This window comes from Pogona vitticeps, chromosome 14 (genome assembly GCF_051106095.1).
Source record: "Pogona vitticeps strain Pit_001003342236 chromosome 14, PviZW2.1, whole genome shotgun sequence".
In the NCBI taxonomy this organism is placed as follows: Eukaryota; Metazoa; Chordata; class Lepidosauria; order Squamata; family Agamidae; genus Pogona; species Pogona vitticeps.
In genome coordinates, this window is record NC_135796.1 from 18,817,001 (window position 1) to 18,844,070 (window position 27,070).

Sequence of the window (27,070 nt, forward strand, 5' to 3'; positions counted from 1 at the left end):
CATCTCAGAGAGAAACGGACACTTTTCCTCACTATAAACAGAAATGCAAGCAGGCCCCTGGTGCCTTCTGGCACCCCAATACTGCTCAGATTAAGATGGTGGTTTGTTATGTTGTTATTTGCTGTCATGCTTCTAATTTATAGTGACCCCCTTAATAGGATTTTTGTGATGTGTGAGGTCCACGGAGTAGTTAAATCCCTGCCAATCCCCTAGTGAGTTTCCGTGGCCAAGCAAGGATTTGAACCCGGGCCCGAGTCCTGGTCTGCCAGAGCTGGCAATACTAAGTGAGACAGATCACGGTTTGATTCAACACAAGGCAGCTGCTTCGTCTCCCTATTAAAGCCAATTTCTATCCAGGAGAACCACGAGGGATCTTCTGCAAGATCTCAACCGCCGCGGCTTCCGGTCGGATCAGCAATACTAGCCTGGATGGATCTGGCACGATAGAACATGGCATCTTCCTGGGCAGACACAATGAAATGGACTTATTTTATTATTTATCTGTCCCTTCGACTTGTAAGCCGCCCGCACTCTGCAAGAGTCTCCGAGTCGGGTGGAGGGGGACAAGCGAGGTCTTTCTAAACCTGAGATCCAGGAAACCTGCGGCTGCCAGCCAGAGTCCGGTGACATGGACCAGAGAGGGATTGAGCATCTAACTCAGTAAAAGTTTGACTTCTCTGGTCCCTCTGTCGCTGGTCTGGTTGAATTCCTTCCCCTTCCGGAGGACATCGGCAAGACCGTCGGGTGGGAAGAGAAAACAGCTCAAAAATTTGACGCAGAAGCCATTGAGCGAGTCCTCCCGAGGATGATCCTTTGGTAATCTCCTGTAGCGTGAATCAAAGAGAAGGGTGGGGGAAAACAGATTCGGGATGCGAAAAATAAGAAGGACGATCCATCCGTCTCTCAAGCCGGGAGGAAAGAGGGAAAATGAGTAAGCCTCGGAGCTTAGGCATCGGGTAGAAATAAATGATCACAGGAGGTGAGATGGCAGAGCGAATATGGATGCCAATTCAGCCCTTGGTTCAGGAGCTGGAGGCCATCTCAGATCCCATTATTGCAAAGTTTCTGGCATCCTTCTCAAGTCTACAGATTTGTGGCGAATCTGGTTTTGGATTGGAAAAGCTCCTCAGGTGTAAGTATGTGTCCCCCAGAGACTTAAAGCCAAGATCATCCACGTTCTTGTATTTCTGATCCCCGTCTATGGGCATGAAAGCTGGACGGGGGGGGGGGGGGAAGCAGAAAGGAAAAACAACAACAATTGATGGGTTGGAAAAATGGTGCTGGAGGAGAGACGGGGACAGACAGAAAAGCTGCCAGAAAGACAAACGAGTGGGTCCTAGAGCGAATCGAACCCGAATTCTCTCTCTGGAGGCGAACGTGTTGAAATGGAGGCTGTCCTGCTTTGGGCACCTCATGAGAAGGCAGGATGCTCCAGAAAAGACAATATAACGCTGGGAATGGTCAGAGGCAGCAGGAAACGAGGAAGACTAAATGCGAGATGGGCTGGCTCCTTAAAGGAAGCCACAGGATTGAGTTTGCAAGAGTTGAGCAGGGCTGTTGAGGTTGCGATCTTTTGGAGAGGGGTCATTCATTCATAGGGTGACCGTTAAGTCAGAGGCAACCGGGTGGCACTGAAAAACAGCATCTTGTCGACATCCTAACGTGTGCCAGGGCTCATGGGCTACGTGGGCATCGCGCTTGTGTTTCCTGTTTGGCATCGCAGTGAGAGTTTTGGAGCGGCCTGCGCGAGGTTCTGGGTTCAAGTTCCGCAGAATCATGAAGATTGCCGGCTAAATATTGGGCTATTCTCTCTCTCTCTCTCCCTCCTTCCCTCTGATCCTCTTGCTTTCTCTCAGTCTTTTCGCCTGACCTATACTACAAGACTGTTGTGATAATAACATTGAGGAGGGCGAGAGGCCCACCGTCCGGAACCCATTGAGGAAAAAGCAGACTACCCATCTGAGCAGGTCAATCTATATACAGTGGTGCCTCGCTAGACGGTTGCCCCGCTTTATGACAAAATCGCTTTACGATGGGTTTTTTGTGATCTCTTGTGTCTCTCCTGTCCTAGAAAAAGGAACAAGATGTTAAGTCGATGACCCTTCTTGCTTCCAATCCCATTAAAAAAAATCTTGCCCCCCCCTCCGATTTCCTCCCTTCGCTTTTCCAACTTACTTCTAACAACTCCTAAGTGTTCATCATCTTATGAGTCCTTTCGTTCCCTTAATTACTTAACGCGCGTTGTGGATTATTAATGGGCTTCCCGAGGTTGGCCGTAATCCTGTTTTCAAAGGGCCTGCTGGTTTAATTTGCCAAACGATGGATTCAAAGATGGCTCGGCGTTGAAGCGAATGGTGCTGAGTCACTGAATCAACAGCAGGAAGGGCATCTCTCTCCTTCTCCTGAACTCGTTGGGAAAGAAAAGCAGGAGGCGAAGAAGTAGAGGATGAAATAAAGTGATTTATGGCCGGGAGAACCTGTCATTTTTCTCCCTGAAAATTCACCTAGCTTTGGAATTACTCCACTTTGGATTTAGTGGGAACCAGGAAAGAAGGGAAAAAAAACAGGAAATCTCGTGTTAAACCACAAGAACAGACTTCTTTCATCCCTGTACCCCTAAGCTGTAACCCCCCCTTTTTTTGCTGCCTGGCCTCCTTAAAATCCATTCAAAATAATGAAGGCCAAAGAAATAAAAGGGGGAAACCCCCCAACACAAATCTTGTAGCCTTTAAAAGATTCAGTCATTTTATTTCGGCTTTTGTGGTCCACTTCTTCCTTCACTGGAGTGTAAATACATGACCTTTATCCCTCCATCCTTCCCCTTGTCCAGGTAAAGGATACAGGTTGTAGACGAAGTACAATGATGGCGTAGCACAGAAAGGTGAGGCTATCAAGCGGTAAATTATTTCAATTAGCAGGTCCAGTGGAGTTGGCTGTCCCAGGGATAGGACCAGATTTTTTTCTTTCTGGAACTGGTCAGAACGCATCCAGAAGGTTTATTGTTTCAGACGTGTTAAGATCTATAGAAAGCTGGGTTTTTCATTTATGCAGCGTGCTTTAAAAAAAAACACAGACCTTGATCTCTGTTCAGGCCCTTAGACGTGAGCTGGAATTTGTTCACGTGGCCAACTTCGCATTTCATCACCAGCCGGACCCCATCGTGTTACAGACAATAATAGAAGCAATCTTTTGTGCTAGTGAGGAACTAAAGAGGAAATATTTTTGTAAAGAAGAGAAGTATAGCCGTTTGGTGAGGAGGAGAAAGAGTCAAAGCTTACCACTTTGTTCCCCCCCCCCCGGCCTTTTCCCTTGTGATCCAAATCTTGTAAAAGCAGCCAAACAAGAAGGAAAAAAGTGATTTTTTTAGTTGCAGCCTGCCCAGCATGGCTCAGAGAAGAGAGAATAGCGCTTAATGTTCTTTTGAATCTCATGTTAGCCTGTTAGGGCTAGTTTTGGGTGTTTTTTATTTTTTTTAAGAATGCTGTCATCCCTCCCTTCTATTTCTTTTAAACATTGCATTTTTTAAAAATCCAAGAAGTGCAAGGTTTAAAAGAAGAAGGAGAGGGGAGGAATGGCAGCGTTCTTTAAAGGAGTATTTATTTACTCTTTTTTTTTTTAAAGCGAGGATTAAAGTATTTCAAAGGATGCGGCTTCAAGCCTGGTGATGGCCAGGGTTTAAAGGCATCGATTTAATAAGGGAAAGGGAAGATCAGAGGGTAATGAAAAGGAAATGACATCATCCTTCTCTTTTGGTGGTTTAAAAATGCAAATATTGTTTACATTTGTTAAATTAAAATGATTGAGGCCGGCTAAGTCCCCAGACAGAGAGACGGAGCCTTCAGTCTGTTCTCTCTTTTATATAATAAGGGAATTATGAGCGAAGGGGAGCATAGAAGTCGTGTGCCAGCCTGCCAGCCAAGCTCTTTTCAAGATAACTCATCTCCATTTGCCTTCTACCCTGGTTTCTGTCCCCTCTCAAGACTGGTGAGCTTTCCAGAATTTTTAGTGCCACTCTTTGGTCTTCGGACCTGCCCGCCACCGGAATTTACCCCCGACAAACTTGCCTGAATTTAGCTCTCAGGATAAAAAAATGGGTTTCCTGTGCCGAACCGTAAATTCTAAGATCACTTGGAGCTGCTCCGCCATTGGCATCACAATAAAGTGGCTTCCTTCAAACTCCAGATAGACCACAACTCCCATCATTCCCGGCCTCCAGGGCCAGGTGAATAGGAGGGACTGAGAGGGACCCCGGGGTGCTCCAGAAAACACTTTCTCAGTGGCCAGGAGGAGAGAGGAGCAGTGGAGTTAATTGAACGGCAGCGAGGTGCATTGAAATGCCCAGGGTGATCTTTCGATAGCCGCGGAAAGGGAGGTTTAAAACGTGAAGCATCTGGAAGAAGAATAAATACATGAACAAATAAATAGATAACTAAAGAAATATTGGCCACCCCTCAAAACCCACAGGGAGGCCTGTGAAATTTAACTCAGCCAAACCAGGAAAGCTGAAGAAAATGTGCAAGCTTATGAGACAATGTTTTGGTCCTGGTTTCCAGAACCACCCGACCCCCCTCACACCCAAGCAACATGCTCTTGTGTCTGTGGCAGCTGGGGATGCTGTGTGTTGTAGTCCAGACAGCATAACACGTCTAGCCTTTATTTTTTTTCTTGAAGAATCACCTGTCCTCTTAAAAAAAAAAAAAGACACAGAGCACACGGCCTCCTTCCGAGGAGAAGACAGCCCGGGAAGACATTCGACCCTCAGAAGATGTTGCATTCATGGGGAGCTTTGTTTGCTCCTTCAGGCAGAAAATCTGGGCCGTCGTGAAATATATATAAATATATTGTCAGGGAGGCTCCAGCGAAGCTGTTTTTCCCCCATCCCCTGATGAAAGGGATGCAAAACCCTTTTTCTAGGTTAGGTTTTCTGAAAATAGCTACAGCTGCTTCCGGGACTGACATCAGGGAGCGCTAATTCCGATGACTGAAAAGCAACTCCATGTGGAGGGGCCGCGCCGGAGTCCTGCCTTGGTTGTTCCTTTTGAAAAGGTGCCTTTGAAACAGAAGAACGGAGCTTTGTGTAGGCAGGTGGGGCTCCCGAGAGATGGAATGGGGAAAGTTTGGGGGTGATGCTGAGATGCCAAACTTGACCCAGCCCTCTGGCCCATCTAGACCAGAATGATCAGCAGAGAATCACAAATCTGGCATGGGGATTGGCCTCTGGGTGGTGGAACCTCCAGCCCCTGGGGCAGTCTCCTTTTGAGAACCAGGGAAGCAGAGAATGGACTGAGATGTCCTGTTTGCACCAGCCTAGAAGCTTCCAGGTAGTAGCTAAGAGATGCTGGAGGCTCGACGCTGAGCTATTGACATGGTAGAACAGTATTCAGAGAGGAGGAAGGAAGGGGGGAAATTTCTTATCTTATTTTTCCATTTCTGGTGTAATTCTGAACATCTCCTTCCTGCGTCCTCTTACTCACATATTTCTAAAATAAATCCCCATGTCCCTCAGAACATGGCCTTTGCTGGCCGGAGGGAAGGGTCTGGGGTTTGTAATTCAACAAGACAAATTTCTATCCAACTTGGACTGCAGGAAGGAAGGAGATAAGGATGGATGGATGGATGGATGGATGGATGGATGGATGGATGGATGGATGGATGGATGGATGGATGGATGGATGGATGGATGGAAGGAAGGAAGGAAGGAAGGAAGGAAGGAAGGAGCGAGCTGATGATGGATAGAAGGAAGGAAGGAAAGGAGGAAAGAAAAGACTCACTCCAGAGTTTAGAAATATTAAAATGGCAACATTTCTGCAGAATTCCCCACCTTTTTCCTCCTGTTCATTGTGCCCTTGTCTTTCTCAGCCTCTGGAAGGAAAGTTCTCTGGCACAGACAGGTGCTGTGAAAACTCCCCTTCCTGGGCCAGAGGGTGCCAACTCATTCCAGACACCTTGTTCCCAGGGAGAGAAGCACGGCCATGCCTGCCGCCTGCCGCCTGCATGCTAATGCCAGGCTGAAGTGGAGCGGGGCACCCCCCCCCCCACAAGCCAGCCTTTTTGGAAACACCATCCATCAGGTGGATCTCTCAAGGCAGGAGAAGAGAAGGTGGCTGCGCCAATGGAGATGAACTTGGGAGAGGCCTGGCTGAAAACAGGATGGTTCAGTGTCGATGATTCCCGCCACCACCACCCCCAAACGCCCTGCCGTAGAAAGAGCTGAGGTCAACATAGAATGAGCCGAAAGCTTCCATTTTCAAAGGTTTCCTCTGCAAGGCACCCTGCAAGTAGAAAGCTAGCTTGTCAAGGCCTGTTTTTCCCCGCAAGGCTTCCTGTCATTAGAAAGCTAGCTTGCAAAACCTCACTGCCAAGCTTCCTTTCTGCCCAGGTTGTTTTTCTGACCAGAGCTGTCTCTTTCTGAAAGCAGAAACTTCCTTTCAGGAAGGGGCAATAACCCATTTTCCCCTTTCTTCTTTTTTTCACGAGGAAACTCACACCCAGATCTCAAGATGGAGTGGGTGAGAGATGGTATCTTTGAACCTTGGGTGCCAAAAATGGTTATTTATGCCTCTGGCTCCGAGGGAGAAGAGGGAGAGGAAAGCTCAAAGCCCGAAGCTATATCTGGCCCTTCCAGGATTCGAATCCAGACCTCTGGGACTTTGCACTCAGAAGTCTATGCATTCTTTCCCAGGCAGGCCTCATGGTCTGGGTGCAAGCTGTAATTCATGCTCTTTCCCCCCGGCCTGCAGGCTGAGCTTCTCTTGAACCTTTAAGCTAATATATGCAGGGATTTTTGATCCCAAGGAAATGAGCCCCACCCAGAAGCTTCTCTAAAATCAAATCTGGAGTGAATGTGGCTTCTAAGATTTTGATTTTTTTTAAAAAGCCAGCTTAAAAAAGACCTATTCTCTATCACCCGTGTGGCCCAGCTGCTCCTTCAGAGCCTCGCTTTTCATTCAGCACCTTGGACAGAGCCCTGGCAAAGCTCCTGTAAGGTTCGGACTGAAACCCGGAGCGGTTTGCCCAGACTTTCGCTTTTCGTTTCTTCCATTCTGCTCGTCTTGGTGAACAGTGAATCGATGCGGGGATCTTACAGATTTCTAAACATTACTAGTTGTGTGTGTGTGTGTGTGTGTGTGTGTGTGTGTGTGTGTTTGCTGAAGTTGGCAGCTGCACAACACTCATACAATGAAGGAGGCAGAATAGCAGCTGCCGGTTTGCCCCAGATGCGCCGAGATCTTTCTCGGAGTTGTCTGGGATGGGGGACACAACCGGTCTAATCGACTCTGATCATCAACGGACTTTTGTCAAGACTCAAGAGAAATTTTCTTGGCTTCTTGAGAACAGCCTCACCTTGGCGGCCTAATTCCCCCTTGACAGGGCCTTACTCTTTGCTGTAAAGATGATTAATGCTGCACTGTGTTAACTCAGCAGTGTGTACCAGTGTCCCACACGGGGTGGGGGGCTTTCTCTGGCATCATCGAGAGCCTCATGGAAGATGATGTCTAAAAAAGTAACTCTTGCAAGCAATGGGTGCCTGGTGCTGTCAAACGCCTTTTGAGGGGCTTGGGGAGGGTCATTCCAAAGGAGAGAAAAGCGTGTGGAGAGACAAGCGATTCAGAGCAAAAACACACCTTTAAGGTAACCTCGAAGATGGTGGATGGTGCATTTTTTTAAAAAAAAGCCGGAGCAAAATCTTTGACTCTTCCTAGTGGGTTCTGCAGTTTGGAGACGCTTGTTAATCTTAGGACGGCAGAGCTGGGAGGGACCCTAGGAGGTCATCAAGCCCAGCCCCCTAACAAGGAGTCCAGGAAAGGAAGGAATGGAACTCCCAACCGATGCCCAACCCATGACCTCTCCAGCAATCTATAAGGCTACTTTAAGTGCGTGGAAAGCCTCATATATATGTGTGTGAACTAAACACTCACGCATTGTGACCTGTCCAAAGTGTGTATGTGTTTCCCCCCTTCTTTCTCTGCCCATCCGCTGATCCCTCCCCGGGAATCTCTGTCTCTGGGGGGTCGTGGAGACGCGGCCGGGGGCCCCTCGTTGCGCGCAAGGCTTGGCCCCGCAGTCTCTGGCCGGCTTCCCAGGGAGGACCCCCCCCCCCCAGCCTCCTGGCTTTCTCTCTGGACCGTCCCGGATGCCTCCCTTCCGCCCCGATCCTTCCCTTCCCCCCCCCCCGGCTACCGTTCGCGCCTCGCCTCCCCGGGCCAAGCCATGCGCCCCCGGGAAAGCAGCCTGCGTGCGCCAGGCGAGGGGAAGGGGGCCGATCGATCGAGCTCTTGCGACGCGCCCAGGAGGCTGGTGCAGGCTGGCGGAGGGGGGGGGGGAAGAGAGAGAGGGAGGGGGAGGGAGGGAGGGAGCCTCGCTCGCCCCACAGCTGCACTGAGAGAGAGAGAGAGAGAGAGGGAGCGCCAGAGCCCCGCGCATCCATGCGCTCTCTCTCTTTCTCTCCCTTCCTCCCTTTGGCTGCACTCAGTTCTTGCTGGCTGGCGATGTAACGCGGCGCTTCTTGCGGTGCTCCTCGCTTTTGTTCCACCTTTTCTCCGGCGTTGCGATTCCTTTCCTCCCCGATCGCCTGCCAAGGTGGGGAGGAGGAAATCGGGACCCACTCTTTCCCGGACTCTCTCCGCGGGGAAAATCTTCTGCCGCAGCCGGATCCGTGGGTCCCCCCCCCTGTAATCGAGGTAAGCCGGGCTCGGGGGCAACCTCTGCCCGGGGACACCAACACCCCCTTGGGCTGCCGTGGAGGGAAAGGAAGCGGCTTAAAGGATCGTGGTTTTTTTGGGGTGGGGGGGTGGGTTTTGAAATTTTTTTCCCCTCCCTCCCTCCAGATGGAAAACTCCGAGCGAACTGGCTTGTGTAACCGAGGCACGGTCGATGTTGGCTAGCTGCGGGGGGGGGGGAGTTGGGTTGCGTCCCTGCGTTTTCTTGAATAGCCGCGTGCGCTCAGCTGTGTTAGGCTGCAAAGAGACGCCGTTCAGCCGGCCATAGACGCCCGCCGGCTGAGTTCCCGGAGAGTAAATGCGCGCCTCGACGTGCCCCGATCGCTGGAGAGAATCGAAGCGGTTGAAAGTGGGCGAGGCTCGCCTCGCGTTTGGAAGCAGAGAGAGGCAGGATCGGCCCCCACCTGGCAGGTGGTTCCCACAAATCGGGACTACAACGCCCATCGATTCCACACCCCTTGCGGCCAGCAGGGTGGTGTGGAGCGGGCAGTTCAATCCTAGGCAATCATTTTTAAAAAATGAACAGCTGGTGGGGAAGAAAGACTGCTTAAGAGGATAGTGGAGACCTGCCACTCTAGGTGGTGATGATGGGCGTTGGTGTCCAACCAGCTCCAGATGCCCTCCTCTTTTCTGTTCGGGTGTAGCCGAGCAAAACAGGCTCAGGCAGCCTACTGGAGGGATCCTCTTGGTTCCCTCTGCAAATCCCGCCCAAGAATCCTGTGTAGCCCCTTAAAGCTGCCCTTGATGCTGGGGATTCTTTCCTTTGGGCTCTACTCCACAGCCCAGTCTGTTGGCCTTTTTTGGAGGTCCTCCTGAGCGACACCTCCAGCCTGGTCTCTCTTGAGGGCCAAAGGGAGACCGGTTGCTCCTGCAATGGTGCAAGCCTTCCGTCACCACCAGACTTCGAGGTTTTGGGGGGGGCCACCAGCCTTTGACCCGCGTGAGCTGGAGATAATGGGGAAGGAAGCGTGGGCAGATGTGGGTCGCAGGGGTATCTCCTATGGAAGGCTGGCCGGGCGTTCCTCGAAAGGAGGGTCCCTGCTTCCCTTTGGGGGGGGGTGCATCTCCTCTGCCACTGATTCCCTCTTCAGCCTAAGTCTTGTTTCCTCTCGTCTCACCTTTGGCCTCCTGGGCCAAGAACCAAAGACAGGCAATGGCCTTTTGCAAATTCTTCACCGGTTGTGGTCGGATAACAGAGCAACTGCCTGGACAAGCCCCACATTTGGCCGTGGGGTGGCCGCCTGTGGGGTCCAGGAGAAACATCTCATCATTTTCCACATTGCTGTCAAAGAGGGAGAGAGGGCCCAGCCACGCTCTTGATGGTGACTAGATATTGAGAGGTGCGTTTTAAAAAAGGGGGGGTTGATCTCCAGGGCTGGGCGAGACATACTATGGGTTAACCAAGTCACTAGACCTAGGCAGTTTGACCAAAGGAGATATCCACCCAGGGATGCTAGCCCTAACAGGTTTCAATGGAGCTTCCATGCTCAAGCGCAGTGTATCCCACAACGGCTGGAAGCTGAGAATGAGCAGTGAGCGAGAACGGCTGAGCTCCACTCATGCAAACTTTCATCAAAGCCTCTATTTAGATATCGTTTGCTTGAATCAATAACCCCCCCCACCAGAGAGCACAAGAAAGCTTGCTTTTTTTTTACTACAAAACCCAGCACACCTCAACCAGCACAGCCAGGGAGGTGCAGTCCAGACCAGATCTGATCTGTGCAAAGCTTGGAGCCCCCCATTCTGATCTGGAAAACCTCTCCTTGCTGCCGCCTGATGAAGGAGTGTTGAAATCATCACACATTCCCTTCCTCCTTCCTTCTTAAACCTCCCACCCTCCTAAAAATACCTTATGGGGTGATTTTTTAAACTGTAGTTGCTAAACCTGTCAACGGCGATCGTTCCCCTAGACTCCTCTAGAGCATAATTATCCAGCCTACTCTTTGTGCGGGGTTGTGGGCCGCGTTCGGTGGCTTTGCTCCCGAGCTCATTTGGCATAAACAACGATCAATGGCGAAGGTTTGTTTTGTGCTGATTTCCCATAAACACGCCGGATTGCTCTCTTCGGCTCACATCCAGCTCTCGCCCTGACGCCAACGGATGCGCCGACATTCACAGGGCTCAGGATCCGTCCTGCCGATTTCAGTGGATCGGCTCAAGTTGGGTCTTCCACGGATTTGGCCTCTCCCTCTCTCTTCCGCCAAAGCCGCATCTCGACTGCTGTCGGTTTGTTGGCGAAGGTGTTTTGGGGAAAAGAGTGAGGACTGGGTGGTTTCTGACGGTGTTGGGGGGTCGGCAGCGCCTTTCCCCAAAAAAGAGCGTCTTGTGGCTCGGAGGACATGAGACAATGGCAAGGGGGGTGAAACAGTGATTGATTCCAACTGGGGCAGGTTTTGGGAATCCGATGCCTTCCGCCTGGGGAGAGGCTTCGAGGATGTGCTGGCCAACGGGCATGTGGTTTTTCTTGGGCTGGGGGAAGCCTTTAAAAATGGGGATGGAGAACACGCTGGGTCTGATCTCTAGTGAGCGCCCAGGAAAAGGGCAGGATTGACTGGACAGGGGACTGGTGCTGAATTTCTGCAGGCCATCTTCCAGGTCCTGGGTTCAAGACGGAGGGTGAGTCCCGGTTTTGGCACTCATGGGCTTCCATGGCTTAGCTGTGGTCTTGGGCAGCTTGGCCCAAAGCCACCTAGGCTGGCTGTTTCTCCCAGGAAGCCCGGTGGGGGATTTGAACTCCCAACCTTTGGCTTCACAGTCAGAGAACTTAACCACTGAGCTATCCAGCCGGCCAGTTTGTAGACAGTCCCAAAACTTGGGGAGGGCCCCATTTTTGGTGGCCCTGCCGGTGGAGAGAGATTCTGGGAAAGGTTGTACGAAAAGAGAGCACATTTCCCAGGCGATGGTACGAAGAGTGAGGTTGGCCAATCAGGAGGAGCCGCAGAATGGACATCTCGGCTTTGAAAAACTACAGCTCCCAGCATGCCTCTCGATTTGGCTCAGCTAGCTAGAGCTGATGGGAGCTGCAGTTCAGGAATATATCGGGAGGGATGCACCTTGTGATGTAATTTCTGAAATAGAGCCTCTCTATACAGTGGCAGTATACCTTTTGCCTGCCTGATGATGGGAACAGTGAAGGAGGTAACGTGAATTGGTTCAGCAGGAGGCCTGGGGACGGCTGTTGGAAACGATGCCCTTGATGCATCACAATTGGATCTGGTGATGAAATGCGTATGTTCTGGTGCATCAGACAGAAAATGTGAATTGCAAACAACGTCTAGACCTGATTAATAAATGTGTGTGTCTGAATCAAGGCAAGGCGCACCTACATTCAGGCCCTGGTTTATGCATCACAGATTTCTGATGCATTGCTAATGTTGGCAGGGAGGTTCCTCTTCGCTCCTCTGGTCCTTGAAGGGAAGGGTGAGGAATTGCATCATCCTTCCAGCTGGCAAGGAAGGCAGAGAACCTGCTGGCCCTCTTCACAGAGTTTCTGCATTGAGGGGAGAGTCAGTTTTGGCAGGGGGGAAAAAGCACTCGTTCTGCACAGCATAGCCTAATGATTTTTTTTTCTTTTTACAAAACTGTTTCGCTCATGCCATTTGCCCCCAAACTAGGAGGATTTCTGCTTTCTTTAAGAAACTGAAGCCCTGGATGGGTTGCAGGCGTCTTTCTCAGCAATAAGCCCTTGGATGGGTTGCGGGCGTCTTTATCAATGATGAACCTGTTGCTATTGCTGGCTGTGTGTGTGTGTGTGTTTGTACAGGGATGCTTCGTATCTCAAATAGAAAGGACACCCACAGAACCCTAGAGTTTTAGAACTGGGTGGGGACCCCAAGGAATCATCTAGTCCAACTGCCATCCGAGGCAGGGAAGGATCCACGGCTAAAGTCACCCTTCCTCTATTTTAAAAAAACAACAACCCAGGAAAGGATGAGTCCATTGCTTTCTGATGCAGCCCACTCCGCTGAATCGGTTTTTGCTCTTTGGAAATTCATCGTTGCATTTAATCGGAACCTCCGTCTTGCAACACGAGTCCAGGAGCGCAACCAGCTCCTTGTGAGCGGATGACAATTTGACACACAGACTTAATGGGATTTCCCCTACACTAGTGTAAACCGGTGGTGTCCTCTTTTTCTCTCTGGAACCAGCACCTTTCTGGATTCTTAGCAACAAGGCATCTCAGGTGTTCAAACCTAGGATCAGAATAAAAGTTCACCCACAGCCTTGTAAGGTAGTCCTGTGATATTATCCACGCATACCAAGTAGTCTCTCTGTGCATTGTGTGTGTGTCTGTGTGTCTGATCAGAGGGCAAGAATTGGACCATCGTCTGTCCTATAGGGATGTGATGAATCTCCCTGGCTCACTTTTGCCTTGATTTTTGAGTCCTCGACGAAGCCATAGGGGTGAAGTTTCTTGGCCTTTTGTTGGCTGTTGGCAGCTGTGACGGGTGGTTTTTGGCACATCGGGAGTGTGGCATCGGTTAGCCTCCTTCCCCGGAGCCATCCTGCACGCTGGGGCCCCCCGAGCACTCTTGCCCTCTCCATTCAAAGGTGCTCTCTTTGCAAATAGGGCCCTCGATGGATGCAAGGGGAGAGGGAGAGAACCTTGCCCCCAGGGAACAAGGGTTCTTGTGCGTGCACATAATGTACGGTGCCAAAACCGGACAGAGCTTTCTCCACTGCTTTGCCCAGCGTGGACTTCTTTCATAGGACCCCAGCTTCGGAAGAGTCATTGATGCAATATGAATGGGCTGGTTCTGGAGACCCAGTGGAGGGGCCCCATATAGGCTGTTATGATTTTGTTTTTTTAAAAATAGTATTTCCATAGCTAAAAACTGCCTTTCTCCTTTTCTGGTGCAAAAAAAGAAAAAAAGTTCCTTCTATTGAAGCAGGAAAAAGAGCCACAGCTTTGTTATGATTCTCTTTTCATTTCAGGGGAAGGTAGGGCTAAGAGTCCCTGTGCTTAAAAAGTTACTTTCTTAGGAGGACAAGCCTCAAATTTCCCCCAAATGGAGATTAGACTGGCTGGAGGGAGTTTGGAAGCTGAGGTCAAAATATTAGCCCTTTGTGAGTTCTTCTCACTCTTTCTTAAGCTGAGATCCAACAAACGAACACCAAAATTTTGTTTCGTAGCCTCCGTGACTAGACATTTTCCAGAAACTCATTTGTAGGGTGTGAACTTCTTTTCTATATCCAAAAGTAAACTTCTCCTATATATGGAGGTTCAATTAAAGACAGCGACGGCTAATCTAATCCCTTCTAGGAATATGCCTAACCCTTTCCAGTTAAGGCCTCCTAAGCTACAGAGTGCTCTGCCAGTTCCTGCTCCCATCCTCAATCCATTACATCTAACAGTTGAATGGAATTTTGAACTCGGGTCTCGCACGCCATACCCGTACGACGCGCCATAACTCCTAAATTGTGGGCTCCTGAAATAGATTTTTGCTCTTGGATTCTCTGCTCCTTGCATTGAAATTGTGCTTTGTTCTGCAGTATTTGAAAAGGCCACTCTTGGTTCAGAAGCGTACCCCCCAAAAAAAGCGCTCATTGTATGCACAGAGACCTGCCGAAGATCAGCCCAACTTCAAACGGGCTCTTTCCAGGGAGTTCCTCTTCCTTTCTGCATGGACCAAGGCTTAGGAAAGAAAGAGATTTTGCTCAAGCCGAGTTGGAAAGTATCCAGGTTTCTGCAGCCCTGTGGTGGGCGGAGCTAAAGGCAAATGGGCGGGGCCAACATAAAACCTTGTTTCGCTTAACGCTGTTCCTGGCAATAACCATGGTTTAACGTTTTGGCTTTTGAGAAGGGGGAAAACTCAGTACAAATGGTCAGAAACCATCAAAACATGTGATCCAGATGAAGGGGAACATCTAGGAAGGCCGATAATTCATTGATTGATTTAACTTTGATAGCCTGATCTCATTCTCTTTGTCCCTAAAGCATACATTAAAAAAATTCACCCCTTTGTGAGTTCTCACTCTCCCTCGTTTTGATCAAGCAGAGATCTCATGAACGGACACCAGAATTTTGAGTCCTGAAATCCCTGGCTAGACATTTTCCAGAAACACATTTGGATGTGTGTGTGCCTGTGTGAGAATGCCTGACGATTCCCTTTTCTTCAGTATACTTCTCCTGCATATGGAGGTTCAATTTAAAAACAAAACCCAGCGCCCGCTGGCCTTATTCCACTCCGGAAATAGGCCTGACCCTTTCCGGTGAAGACCTCCTCTTGAGCCCTTGAAGGCGGCCGTTGAATGTTGCCGAGGAATCAGAAACGCCTGGATTTTCCTGCATCTGGCAGATGAGCATTCAAAGAAAGGGGAAGATTTCCCCCCCACACACACACACCCTTGCTGCACCCCTTATAGGCAATAGATAATTGCCAGGATGCATTCGACGCTGGTGCAGAGGAAGAGGAAATATCAGAAGATTATGGCGATGGGCTCCCTTTCCTTGATCGCTGTGATATATTTTCAACATTTCTCCCCAAAAGCGATTTAAATGCCCGATTTCGGTTGTCACAGAGGAGATTCACAGCATGTCACATTTCCTTCAGCCTGTGCCGGTGATTTTTAATTTTTTTTTGCCATTTCTGATTTTTTTTGGAGCGGAAGGCCTGTGTTTCCCCTTTAGTGGTCCACTCATTCCTCTTTCTGGAGGGGCAAAATTTCGTTGCCATGGCGAGGCTGGCGTGGAGGCTTTTTTTGGGGAGAGAAATAAGCCAGGGCGCAAAGGTGGAGGGCCGTGTGCGGGCGTGGGGAGGGGGAGGAAAATTGAAGAGTGATCGGATGTGACAGGTCGAAACGCAGGCAGCATTTCCTCCTCTCCGTGCGCCAGGAGCCACGGCGTGGCGGGAGAGGAAGACGCCTGCTTTGCTACGGTTTTATGTAACGCCGGGCTGCAAAGGTGATTTGAGGCAGTCGTTTGGCGCCGAGCGGTTCCGAGCGGCCCAGAGGTCCTGAGTTCGAATGTTCCTTTTGCCCTTTGCACATGAGGGGTTTCATGACAGCAAAGATGATTAAAGAGAGCAATTTGGAAGCGTGGGCTGGTACTGGGCACTGCTCTTCTCCTCTGGGCCCCTCTGTGGACGGGACGAATCTCCGAGTTGGCAGCAAAGGGGGGGGGGAGTTTGTTTCCTGGGTGAGAGGTGGCTTGGAAGATGGAGAACCCATCATCCCCTGATCCTTTTACGCCCCCTTTCCACAACCGGCTGCTTCAAAAGCGGCTTCCCTCCCCACCATGTATGCGTGAAAAGAGACCGGGTTAGACAGAGTCCTTTTTTGAAATATTTCCTGTGTAGTGGCTTTTATTTTATTTTTAACTCCCCCCCCCCACATATGTGATGTTTGTACTCCCCTCCACCGCAAAACACACACTGCTCTTATCCTGTTATCACCTCGGCGCCCCCAACAAAGCACCGGAAACAGGAAAAGGCCTGCCTATATAGCCATGTCTTCAGATTATGGTTAGTTTCCAAAGCTTAGGAAAAGTTGCTCCTTTCCTTTTTTTCCCCCTTCTTTTTTCCCTTTTTCTTTTCTTCTTCTTTTTCTTTCTTCTTCTTCTTCTTTTTTTTTTTTTTGAATAAGGATTTTCAAAATCCCTTGGCGGTGCTAGGTTTGGATCTTGAAAAGGAGAGGTGGGGGGAGAGAGAAATAAAAAATAAAAATAGCGATGGAGGCCAGAAGATATTTTGAGAGTGAAATCTGAGCAAAAAGAGGGGGTAGGAAGGTAGAGTGGGCGGAGGGCTTTATTTTTGAATCCCAGGACGTGACTTCCCAGGGATGTAGGCGCGCCATTCATCGGCCGAGGGAACTGGGGGGCCTTGCTGGTGTCCTTTCAAAATAATGCACAACCTGTCTTGGAGATTGATTTCTGTTGAAAGATTAGATCATTTTTTAAAAAACTAAAAATTAAATCAGATCAGTGGAATCCCCCCCCCCCCCCCCGGGTTTGGACCAGTCACAGAAGGAAGCAGGATTGCGTAAGCGGCTGGCGTGCCGTTTAGGACCATAGGAAGACTGAATCGAAACCCTCCTTGAGTCCTGGAGTTCCCAGGGCTGAAACTGTGCCAGTCGCTTCTCTTCCAGCCTGTCCTACCTCATAGGGCTGTTATCGGGATTAAAACATGGGGGTGCCTCTAAGTGGACTTGGCTCGTAAGCTCTCTCTCTTTCTCTGCGCGTCTTCCCTTACGGAGCTGTGGGATGTTTCGCTGCACCCCTCGTAGGGCCGGACCCCCCCCACACCCTTACCACATCTTTTCCGCCACCTGGTGCAGGCCCGGAACAGCCTGCCGCTCCTGGGGCCCGGAGAGCGACTCGCGCTGCAGCAGGGAAGCGCCAGGAGCGCCCAGCCCAGCCGGCGGTTCTCTCTGAACGCCTTTCCTCAAACCCCCCCCCCATGTTCCAAACTGCTGCAGCTGCAGTGCTGTGCCGTCTGGATGGAGGAACCAAATCTGAATGTAAATGAACATCCCCCCCCCCACCATTGCAGCAGGATTTTCCATGGATCCAGGATCCTTCTCTTTTTCTCTCTGGGTCCTCGCTTCTGTTGTATTTTTCAATCCTATCTCTTTTTGCACATCTGTCTGCTCAACCATCCATCCATTATCTGTTCTCTCTCTCCTTTTCTCCCTCTTTCCCTCACTTCTTTGCCTTTCCTTCCTTCCATCTATCCATCATCGGCTCCTTCCTTCTTTCCTTCTATCCATCATCAGCTCCTTCCTTCCTTCCATCTATCCATCATCCTGGGGACTGTAGTCTGAAACGGAACTTTTCCAAGAAGAAGAGGAAGAGAGGGTTGATAGGGACCAATCCCCCCCCACTACAAATCCCCTTTGCCCCAAAGTGTGAGCCACCCAGATCCCCTCCAGTGGCCGAGGGCAGCATCCATGAAAATAGATCTTGGTCCCCATTTGGAACTGCTGGATCGCTCGGTGGCTTAGGTAAGCCAGAGGTTGGGGGTTCAAATCCCCACTGGGCCTCTTTGACTGGGGCTGGACTGGATGATCCTGAGCCGGAGCGGTCCCTTAGCCGATTGAAGCGTCCTTCCCCGTGTGCTGCTCCTGGGGACCATCGATGCCGAAGTGCCCCATAGCATTTCAGCATAGAAGGATGCCTCCCGAATTTGGGGATACGGTCTCCCCAGTTTTCAAAACAGGGGTTCTTTCTAATCTCCAGGGGCTGGTCTTTCCTCCGACGAACCCCCCCACGGATTGGGACCTTCCTTGGATGAGACCCTAGGAAAGGCAGGCCTGCCCAACGAACCACGAGACCTTTCCGTGATGCGTTTAGGACTGTCTGTTTACTCTTGGCCATTAGGCCAGGCCTGCGGGAAGAGAGGAAGCCGGCTTAGGCCCATTTACTTTACAACAGGACAATAAAACAATAACATCAGGCCGGACCTTAAAGGGGAGGGGGGGGGGAAACACCTGACCGAGCAATAAAACCGGTGGGATTAAAACGCAGAAGCAAATGCAAAAGGCCTATATGAATGAATGAATAATTAAAAGAAACCCAACCCAACTGGAGACAATAAAATTCCGGCTTCTTGATGCAACACTCTTGATTTACAGTACTTTGCTCTGTGTGTTTTTAAGTACCTGGGACAGCTCCCTTCTGTTTTTGCCAGTTGTGAGGCTGGCCCCAGTATCAGTTTTCCGTTTGTGCATGTGTGTCTGTCTCTCTCTCTCTGTGTGTTTGGTTCCTGGTTCCTAAAATCTCCCTTTCCTCATTCTTTGGAAATGCAGAAATGAAACTCCCCTGCATTCTCAGGGCCTGTGAGGTTGGCCTGGCCTTTCCGGCCTTTCTCTTTCCCCGCCCGGGTGTCGTTGGCAAACGGCAGGCGCCGGGCCCCGTGTTCCAGTCACCGCAGGCTGTGGGTTGGGGAGCCCCGGGGAGCGATGTTGTCGGACAGGGTTTTAATTAGAACACAGGGCCCGGAGAGCACGCGCCGAGCATCGTCAGCCGCGAGATGCCGCGCCGATAGGGGCCTTGAAACCTCTGCGCCAGCCGAGCGGGAGCATTAGAGGGAGATGGACACGCCAGACAACGGCTTATTAAATCACTAATTGAAAGCTGCAGGGTGTCTCTTGGATCGGATCGGCGCTCCCTCCTGAGCCGGAGAGCGCGGGCGATGGCGGGCCGGGCTGAGACACCGGGGACAGGGGGTCTTTTTCTGGCTCAAAAAGGGCCTTCTTAAGCGAACCCTCGACAGAGCCGGGGGAGAGAATCACAGCAAGGCATTGCTTCCTCGGAAAGGAGATTTTTGGGGGAAAGAGAGTGGCCGGCCGCAGGCATCTTCTTTACTTCCTTTTCTTCACCCGCTTACATCTCAGGAAAGGATGGGACACCCACAGGTGGCATTGTTTCTGGAGCATGTGGTCCTTCCCTTCCCGAAACAGGGGCTGAAAGGTGGCGCTTGGCCCCACGGCAGAGCCTTTAAAAGAAAAAATCAGGAAAAAGGGTGAAGCCGAGGGCCTCACTCGGCCACCTTGTATTTGTTTACCGGGCTAACAGAAGTCCCCCCTCATCCCAGGGTTTTAGACATTTCTCAGAAAAAGCAATCCACTCTCCCTGCCTTCTCTGCACAGACAGACAGAGAGACACACAAAGAGGCTGGGCCGACACGGACTTTATAGACAACCCATCCTTGGCAGAAGAAAATCCATAAGGGCTGAATCTGTGTGAGTGTCAGAAGAGGAGTGCCTTTCTTCCCATGACCGGCAAATTATTGTGCTATGTCTTGTGATTCAGGACGTAAGCCGGTGTTTCTTTTGAAGACTGATTTTTTTTTCTCCAGGCATGGAACTCTGCCTGAATCACGACTCTCCGACACTAACGGTGCTGTCAGCTCTAGGGATGGCTTCTCACTGTGGCTGTAGAACTGCAGAGAAGGAGAAGGACCTTATACAATTCCCGCTGTGTGTGTGTGTGTGTCTGTGTGTGTTGTAAAAATGTAATTGATTATGATAAATAATATGGAAACTGGTCTTGTCAAAGCCGTCCCTCTGCCCCCAGTTAATCCAGTCTGAGAAACACAAAGCTGTTGGGTTTTATTCCATACCTCCTCTCTCTTGCACCCATGTTTCTGCTCCTTTCCTGTGGCTGGGGCCCCCAGACTTTTCTCATCCACCCTTTTCTTGAGCGAAATTAATTGCATCCCAAGTTTGTCAATGGAAAGAAAAAGAAAATGAGCTGTTTTTTTTTAGCAGGAGCAGAGAGAGCCTCAGCCGGCTTGTTCAATATTTAAGAAACCTGCATTGCAGAGCTGGGGGGGGGGGATGATGGAAACTGGTTGGCTGGAGCATTGGTTGGTTTCTCATGCCGGCTGGTTGTTCCAGCTCCGAATGAGGGCCATGTTTCTAGACCTGCAGTTGGTCCTAGGTGGGGCTCTGTGAGAGTTGCCCGCCCCCCCACCTCTAGCTTTTTTAAACCTCTTCAATCCATTTTAAAAAAATAAATCTCCCTTTGGCTGGTCTGGCTGCGATTGTCGATTGTCTCTTTCAAAAACCAAAAATCATTTGGAAAAAGCAACACTGCCGGAGGGTTTATCCGGTACGGAGGAACAGCCCTAAAATCTGGAAAACGGCTTCGGCGGCAGGATCTGGACACGGCCACAGAAGATTGCCACGTTTCCAGGCTGTACCGTCTGTCCCTCGTGCGGCCGGGCTTCGCCCTGTCCGGCATCTGCAAGCGTGCCTCGTTGGTGAGGGAGGCCGCCCGCCCGCCACTTTTGAGGGGTTGTGCAGAAGCCCAAAGGAAAAGGGGTTCCCTCTGATCCAGATGACGTGACGTCTCGAGTGTGCCTGTGCCCAGCTTGGAGCGACGGAGCCGACGGGCCTTGGAAGGTCAAGGTTCTAGTCCTGGTTGAGGTCATCTTGGGCCAGCCACGTGCTCCGCTTCACCCACCTGGGGAGAAAAAGCCCCAGAGGAGGAGAGTCACGAACGTCCATGGTGAGAAAGGAGAGAGGCAGAAATGTACCTAAGAAATAAATATTTATCACAAAAAAAGGGTAGGAATGGGTGTTATCGTGTCAAATGAGACTCAAGTACAAGCCAGTGCCGGAAGAGATCAATATGAAGGGGCAGAAGGACCCCTGCTAACCCGTTTTTCTTCCATCATCACAACTCTTTGCCTATTTTCTGAGTGACTTTGTGAACCCTTGCCCTCCTTTTCTTTCCCAGGTAGCGTCAACCTTCGGCCATGACCGACACGGTGGTCGGCAACAGCAGCAGCCAGTGGATGTATCAGAACGACCAGCAGATGGCCCTGCGAGGCGGGTAAGGATCCGACCACCACCACCCCTGTGCCTTTTTTCCCTACCCCCCCACCCCACCCCTCACCCAGATGCGGCCATCATCTCCATGGCTTGGCTTCGGTGCCTTGGTTGCGCAGGAGCACCGGAAAAATGGGGAGCGTTGCAGAGAATCGAGAAAAATATGCCTCTTTTTTGGGACTACAATGCCCACCGTCCCCAGACACACTCTGACTGGGGGTGATGGGTGTTGTAGTCTGTTAAAGCTACACTTCGACAGGCACAGAGATGTTCCTGGGCGCTGGGTTCAAATGGTGGGGGGGGGGAAAAACAGACCTTGTCCACGGGGGTTTGTGTGTTCCGTGCTCCCAGAGAGGTTATTTGGCCCTTTGGCTCATATCTCAGTTTTGGTTTTAGTTTTGGCAAAGCGCATCTGCAGGTGAGATCCTGGTTACCTCTACTGCTGTGGTTCAGGCAGGTCTTGGAAACAGCACTTGATGATCTATAGGGTCCCCTTCTAGCTCTGTAGTTCTAAAATTATTATTATTATTCAAAAACACCAGACACCGCCAATCAAAAGGATAAAAACATTGACTAGTATTACACAACATATACAACCCAAAACCTAAGGATCGGCTAAATATCAGCGCAGGATGTACACTGTTCCTAATGTTGCCCCTTTTTGCAGCTCTGTTGATGTGATTTCTGAGATCTGCAACCGCTTAGACTACTGGGTGAAATGTCTTGATATTGTTCTCAAAGCCCCAAGGACGGTGGGGACCACGGAAGTGTGTTTCTTCCGAGATGTCTTGATTTGCCAGCTCTCTGTATTTGGTTAGTTTTTCCAATTCTTTATTTCTAACTCTGGCCTCCCCTGGAATGGCCATGTTGACCATCCAGACTTTTCTGCATTCTATGACTACTCTGTCCAGTGTGTTCCGTTCGAGGGGCCTCTCCGTTTGGATCTGGAAATCTCCCAAGATCTTGACTTGGTCCGTTTATTTTTATTATTAACCTGGACAAGGACACCATCTTTAACACCCGGGATCTTTGAAGGAGCGAGGTCTCCTGGAACGTGTTCGCCTTCAACCTCAGCATGTCCGAGATCCACCCTGCCTGGCTTAATTGAACACTGGATCGTTCTGTTCCTCTGCCTGTCTTGAACCGAGCTTTGGAATTAAGTGCAAATAATTTAAATAATGCATGCATCCATTTCTCTCTAAGAAGAGTTTGCTGCTTATTAACTACTTTGACGCCTGGAGAGGGAGACAGAGAGAGAGAGAGAGTTCATTAGATGCTAAGTTGTTTGTAGGTCTCTGTTGGAGGGCGCAAATCCAAAGAAACCATGCTCCTTCTGCATTGAAGTCTCCAGTTGACCGTAAAAAAATGCGTAGTGATTCACGGGGGCCAGGCCAGGAAATGGCAGAACTCCTATCCGGACGAGGGGTGGACTTCTCTCATGGAAGCCCCCCGTTCCATGTGGCTCTGGGCGCAAAGAACCTGCTGTCGGACTACACCTCCTATCAACCACAGAAGAAGAAGATGAAGAAGAAGCTTGGATGGAACCATTAAGACGTTTACTTAGGCTGAGGCAGCTTTTCGGCCCGTCTGGCCCAATACAGCAGACTCTGACTGGCAGCCGCAGCTCACCAGGCTTTCAGATTTATAAATATCTTGCTTGCCACCCCCTCTGTGTCCCATTTAACTGTAGTGGCCAGGATTCCACCCACCCAGGGAGTGGCATTTCACGGGGTCAGAGCCGTGATCCACCCGTTCTCTTGACACTGACCGGCAGCTTCCGCTATCTTGATTTTGGGGCTGAATCGTTCCCTGGCACCCCTCCGGAGATGCCTGGGTGTTCCTACCTGAGGACCGGCTACTTCTGACCCTGCTTGGCTTCCAACATCCAGTGGGATCCGTTGTGTGCGGATGATGAAGGGTGATCAACAGAGCATCGGTCCAGGAGACGGGAAAACCCTGCTCCCCTCCCCTCTGGCCTTGCTTATGCAGCTTCCTGCTTTGGCCTCCAGCGATGAAACTCTTCCTGATTAAATAGAGAAGATGCCCGAGGGGCCCGATCCTCACAGAGGCAGCCTCTCTTGCCGGCACCACCGTGGCTACACCTTCCTCCGTCTCCCTGCGAGGAGGCCGCTGCCTCATCTTCTCCGAAGAGGCCCAGCTCAGCTGGAAGAATAAAGGGAAGAGGTGGCCTTCTCTCCCCCCCACCCACCGAGCCCACCTCGATGTGATGATCCGCGCCGCGGGGGGAGAGCAATCAGCGCTATTTATACGTGTCCTCTTTCGCTCCCTGCCGGCACAGCAGGCTGGCTTGCGCGAGCCAGCTGCAAATTTGGGCTGGCAATTTCTGCCGGGTGCCGGAGGCTTGCTCACGAGGCCAACAGGAAGGCGGTGCCCCCTGGGCTTTGTAGTGCTTCCATTGGCCTTCCCCCCCCGCCAGGAGCCTTCAGCACCCGGCTGTTGGCACAGAGGTGAACCCTGGACACGGACCGTGGCAGACGGCAGACGGGCGCCACACGCAGATCAGTGCCCGCGCCTTTCCTCTCCTCTTTGGGTGGCCCCCTCCCTGAGGACGTAGACAAAAGAGGATGCCCATTTGCATACATCTGCATAAGCTAATTTGCACATTCAGAGGCGAAATGAGATGATTTCCGCGATCTAAGCAAAAGCATACTGTATTGCCAGGAATCCAGAGGGGGAAAAGCTGACTCCGGAACCTGTGTGGGTGTCCTGCCCAGGCGTGGCTGTGGATGATGGGTAATGTTTCCTTCCGTGTGGCCCCTCCTCTTTTAACTGGGCATGTATTCAAAGAGAGGACTCCACCCCAGTCAGGACAGGTGGCTTTCAATTCTCCGTAAAAGAGGACAAGGGGCCTGCCCGGTCGCCACCAGGCGGGTGTTTTGTAAAGTCAATGGCTTTTAATGTTGCAAGATCAAGTGGACATCCCTGGCTGGGGATTCTGGGAGCTGTTGTGAGAAAAAAAAGGAATGTCCTGCTGCTCAGTCTTAGGCCGCTGAGGGATCTTGGAATTTGTGATCCAAAAAAGTAACTTTTTAAATCAATGCATATATTCAACTGGTGCCTTTTTCTGGCCACGGTCTCTGAGCTTCCTAAACCCAGCAATGCATCCATGAATTGATTGGTGTAACCCTGTGTGTGGGGGGAGGTAGCAGAGAGAGAGGAAAACGGGGGGGGGGGTCACAAGTTGATGCAGAGGTCACAGGCTGACCACCCTTGCGTTAACCAGTCTGTTCCTTATGCCAGAATTAATTAAAACGAACACTCGTCATCCTGAACCTTGAGGAACCACATCATGCACTTCAGTGCACTTGAGTGCTCTTCACTTAACTCTAGCGCACTCTGGAAGAAGCCGCAGGGTCTGCCAGGCGAGGCGTGTTGATCGCTCTGGAAAGTATATATATATATATCGCAATTTGTCCGGACAAATCTCTTGCCTAAACTGGCTCTTAGAATCTCACCTTTTTGGTTTCTGTTGCTGGGAGATATTTTGTTACAGCCAGACGTGTTCAGTGGCATGTTTTATTACTTTTTTTTTTTTTTTGAAGAGCCGTGAGTAAACCGGAGAACCTAAGCAAAGATGGTTTATTGATCGGAAGTAAGACAGTACTTTACTTGAAAGAAACCTGCTGTGCCACAAAGACCAGACTGATATATTGATGGTTTCAATAACAGAAGCAAAGGCTGTGGGAACGGACTTGAGTGGGAGATTTACAGAGGGCCTGATTAGACATGAATTATAATTGGTCTATCGATCTGTGGTCCAAGGTTTGGCTTACCGTTTCTAATCAATAGATGAACTTCAGCTCTTCTGCCCCTCCTCTGGCTCCCTTTTGCCCAGCAGCTCAGCCTTCTGCCTCTGGATTCCTTCCAGATATTATGGGCTACAATTCTAACCACCCCCATCGGTAAATCCATGGGTAATCCCGGATGGGGAGCATGGGACCTGTCATTAGGAGCAGAAATCCTGACTTGACTCACCCTCACAGAATGGCCTGAATGTTTTTCTCGCTGGGTCGAGATAACCCATTTGGGCCAAAAAAATTCACAAAGAAGCTTTCTACATTCTTGCTGATAAATTGAGAGGCCAGGCTGGGGTGGCTAGGAAGTTGCAGACCAAACTCTTAGACAAGGAAAGAGGGATGTGTGATGGAGCATCTTGACCCCGTGCTGATGTGGGTGAGCAAAAACATTAGTTCTCAAATCTTTCTAAACGGATGCCTGGGAATGTTCTTTGCCCTATAACACAAGCCCAGAAAAATCTCAACTCTGGGTCCCCCACCCCACCCCCAGGTCTGAGATCCTGTGAAATCCCTTTGCCTCCAACCAAAGAGTGAGACAAGAAGGTCTTTTTCTTTTTTAAAAATCCATAATTTGAGCAAAATGTCTCTCCACAAAACGTGTGCCCTTTCCCTTCGAGAAACAAAGCGTGCCTCCACCTGCCAAGCACAGGAGGTGATGGTTCGAAAAGATTCAACCAACCCATCCAAGGCTTTTTAATTATTAGAATTTCCCAAGACAACGGAGCATCTCTCTTTGTTTCCTGTGGCTTGTTGTATCCTTTGCACAACCCAAGTGTGATCTCACTGCCCGAGATTCCCTCTCTCAGATGGAGATACATTTTTAGCCTTCCTTTCGAACCAGGATTTATCTCCCCGCTGGGGAGTGAACGGGGGCTCGGATCAGATTGTTTTAGTACGGCGTCGACAGATGTTTTTCCTCCGTAGAGATGATCCTGCCATTCCCTCCCCTCCCGGCCCTGTAGTAGCGATGAGCCCGTGTTTGCTCATTTCACGGACACGCTCAAATCGGATTGTGGAGGAAAACGGCTGTCTCACAAACTGCCCGCGGGATGAAAAGGCCGAGGCTGCCAAGAGAGTGGGGGAACGAGCCGCCATCCTTTCTTCCTGTACTGGGTTCAAAAGATACTAGATATGCCTTTTTACTCTTTGAAACCATGAGCATTTCTTTATGAAGATAGATCATCCGGAGCCTTAACACAGCAAATCTATAGCTTATATAACACCAGTAGAAGAACATAGAGATTAGGGAGGTGTGTGTGTTTGTGTGTTTGTGTGTTTGTGTGTGTGTGTCTGTAGAACTAAACTAAGTTCCCTTGGATGGGAGTTCCACAGGCTGAGCGCCACCAAGTAGAAGGCCTTCTCTTGGAACTCAGCATTTATGGTTTGGTTGATGGGGCTCGTCATATTTGGCTACAGAAGGAAAACTGAGAGGGCTTTACACTCTGAATTGCGCAGGAAGGAGAGACCCCCAACTGGGATGGTTGGCACTGTCCACACACTGGTTAAGATAAGCTTTGCTGAACCTGAGCTTCAAGTACATTTTGCGATCTCAAAGCTTCCCGAGCAGAACTTCGGCTCTTGTGCTCTGGTGGAGCTCATTAATATGCCTTCCGAGGTCCTTTCCTGGACGACACGGGCATGTGGCAAAGGCGAAGTCAAGCTGCAGCTCGGTCGCCTGGGACCCACCCTTGGTGGCCTTCTCTGTCAGTCCACCCATGGAAGACCGTTCTTTTCCAAGTTTCCACACGGAGTCCCTGGGACTTCCCAGAATGCAGATTCTTTTGGGAGCAGGGCACGTGTTCTTCTCGTCTCGGCCACCAACCCGGCTCGGACTACAATTCCCAGAATCCCCTCTCTGCTGACTGGAGGACTATGGGCAATGTAGTCACCCATCTGGAACTCGCCCAATCTCTGGGCAGACAGCCTGTTCCTCCTCAGCTGTCACAGGGGAAAAAAAACACACGTTTCTGGGGTTGGGTAGGTTTTGAGAAAGGCCCGCCGCCTTCCCCACCAGCTGCCGCCACGGATGGGGGCATTGCGTCCACCCGCAGCAACTCTGTCTGCAGAAGGACGGGACGTCTGGTGTCACAAAACAACTTAATCCGGAGAGAGAGAGAGAGAGAGACAGCGGGGTGGTGGTGGTGGTAGGGATGACACAGTTTGGCAGGGAAGCGAGACGGGAGGGTCAAAGCTTTTGGAAAAGAACCAGGGCTCCTGACATCCAGAGGAGACAGAATAATTAAATGCCTTTTCACACAT

The 27,070-nt window shown here is 50.5% G+C and overlaps 1 protein-coding gene across 1 annotated transcript in view; it reads left to right on the forward strand.

Moving 5' to 3' along the window:
• The first annotated feature begins 8,310 nt into the window (after positions 1-8,310).
• Positions 8,311-27,070, forward strand: part of RPH3A (rabphilin 3A) — a 45,841-nt gene continuing 27,081 nt past the window's right edge. The window contains exons 1-2 of the mRNA XM_020801916.3: positions 8,311-8,681; positions 20,902-20,997. Of these exons, the coding sequence (XP_020657575.3) occupies positions 20,921-20,997 (77 nt within the window). The 5' untranslated portion in view covers positions 8,311-8,681; positions 20,902-20,920. The remainder of the gene's footprint in view (positions 8,682-20,901; positions 20,998-27,070) is intronic.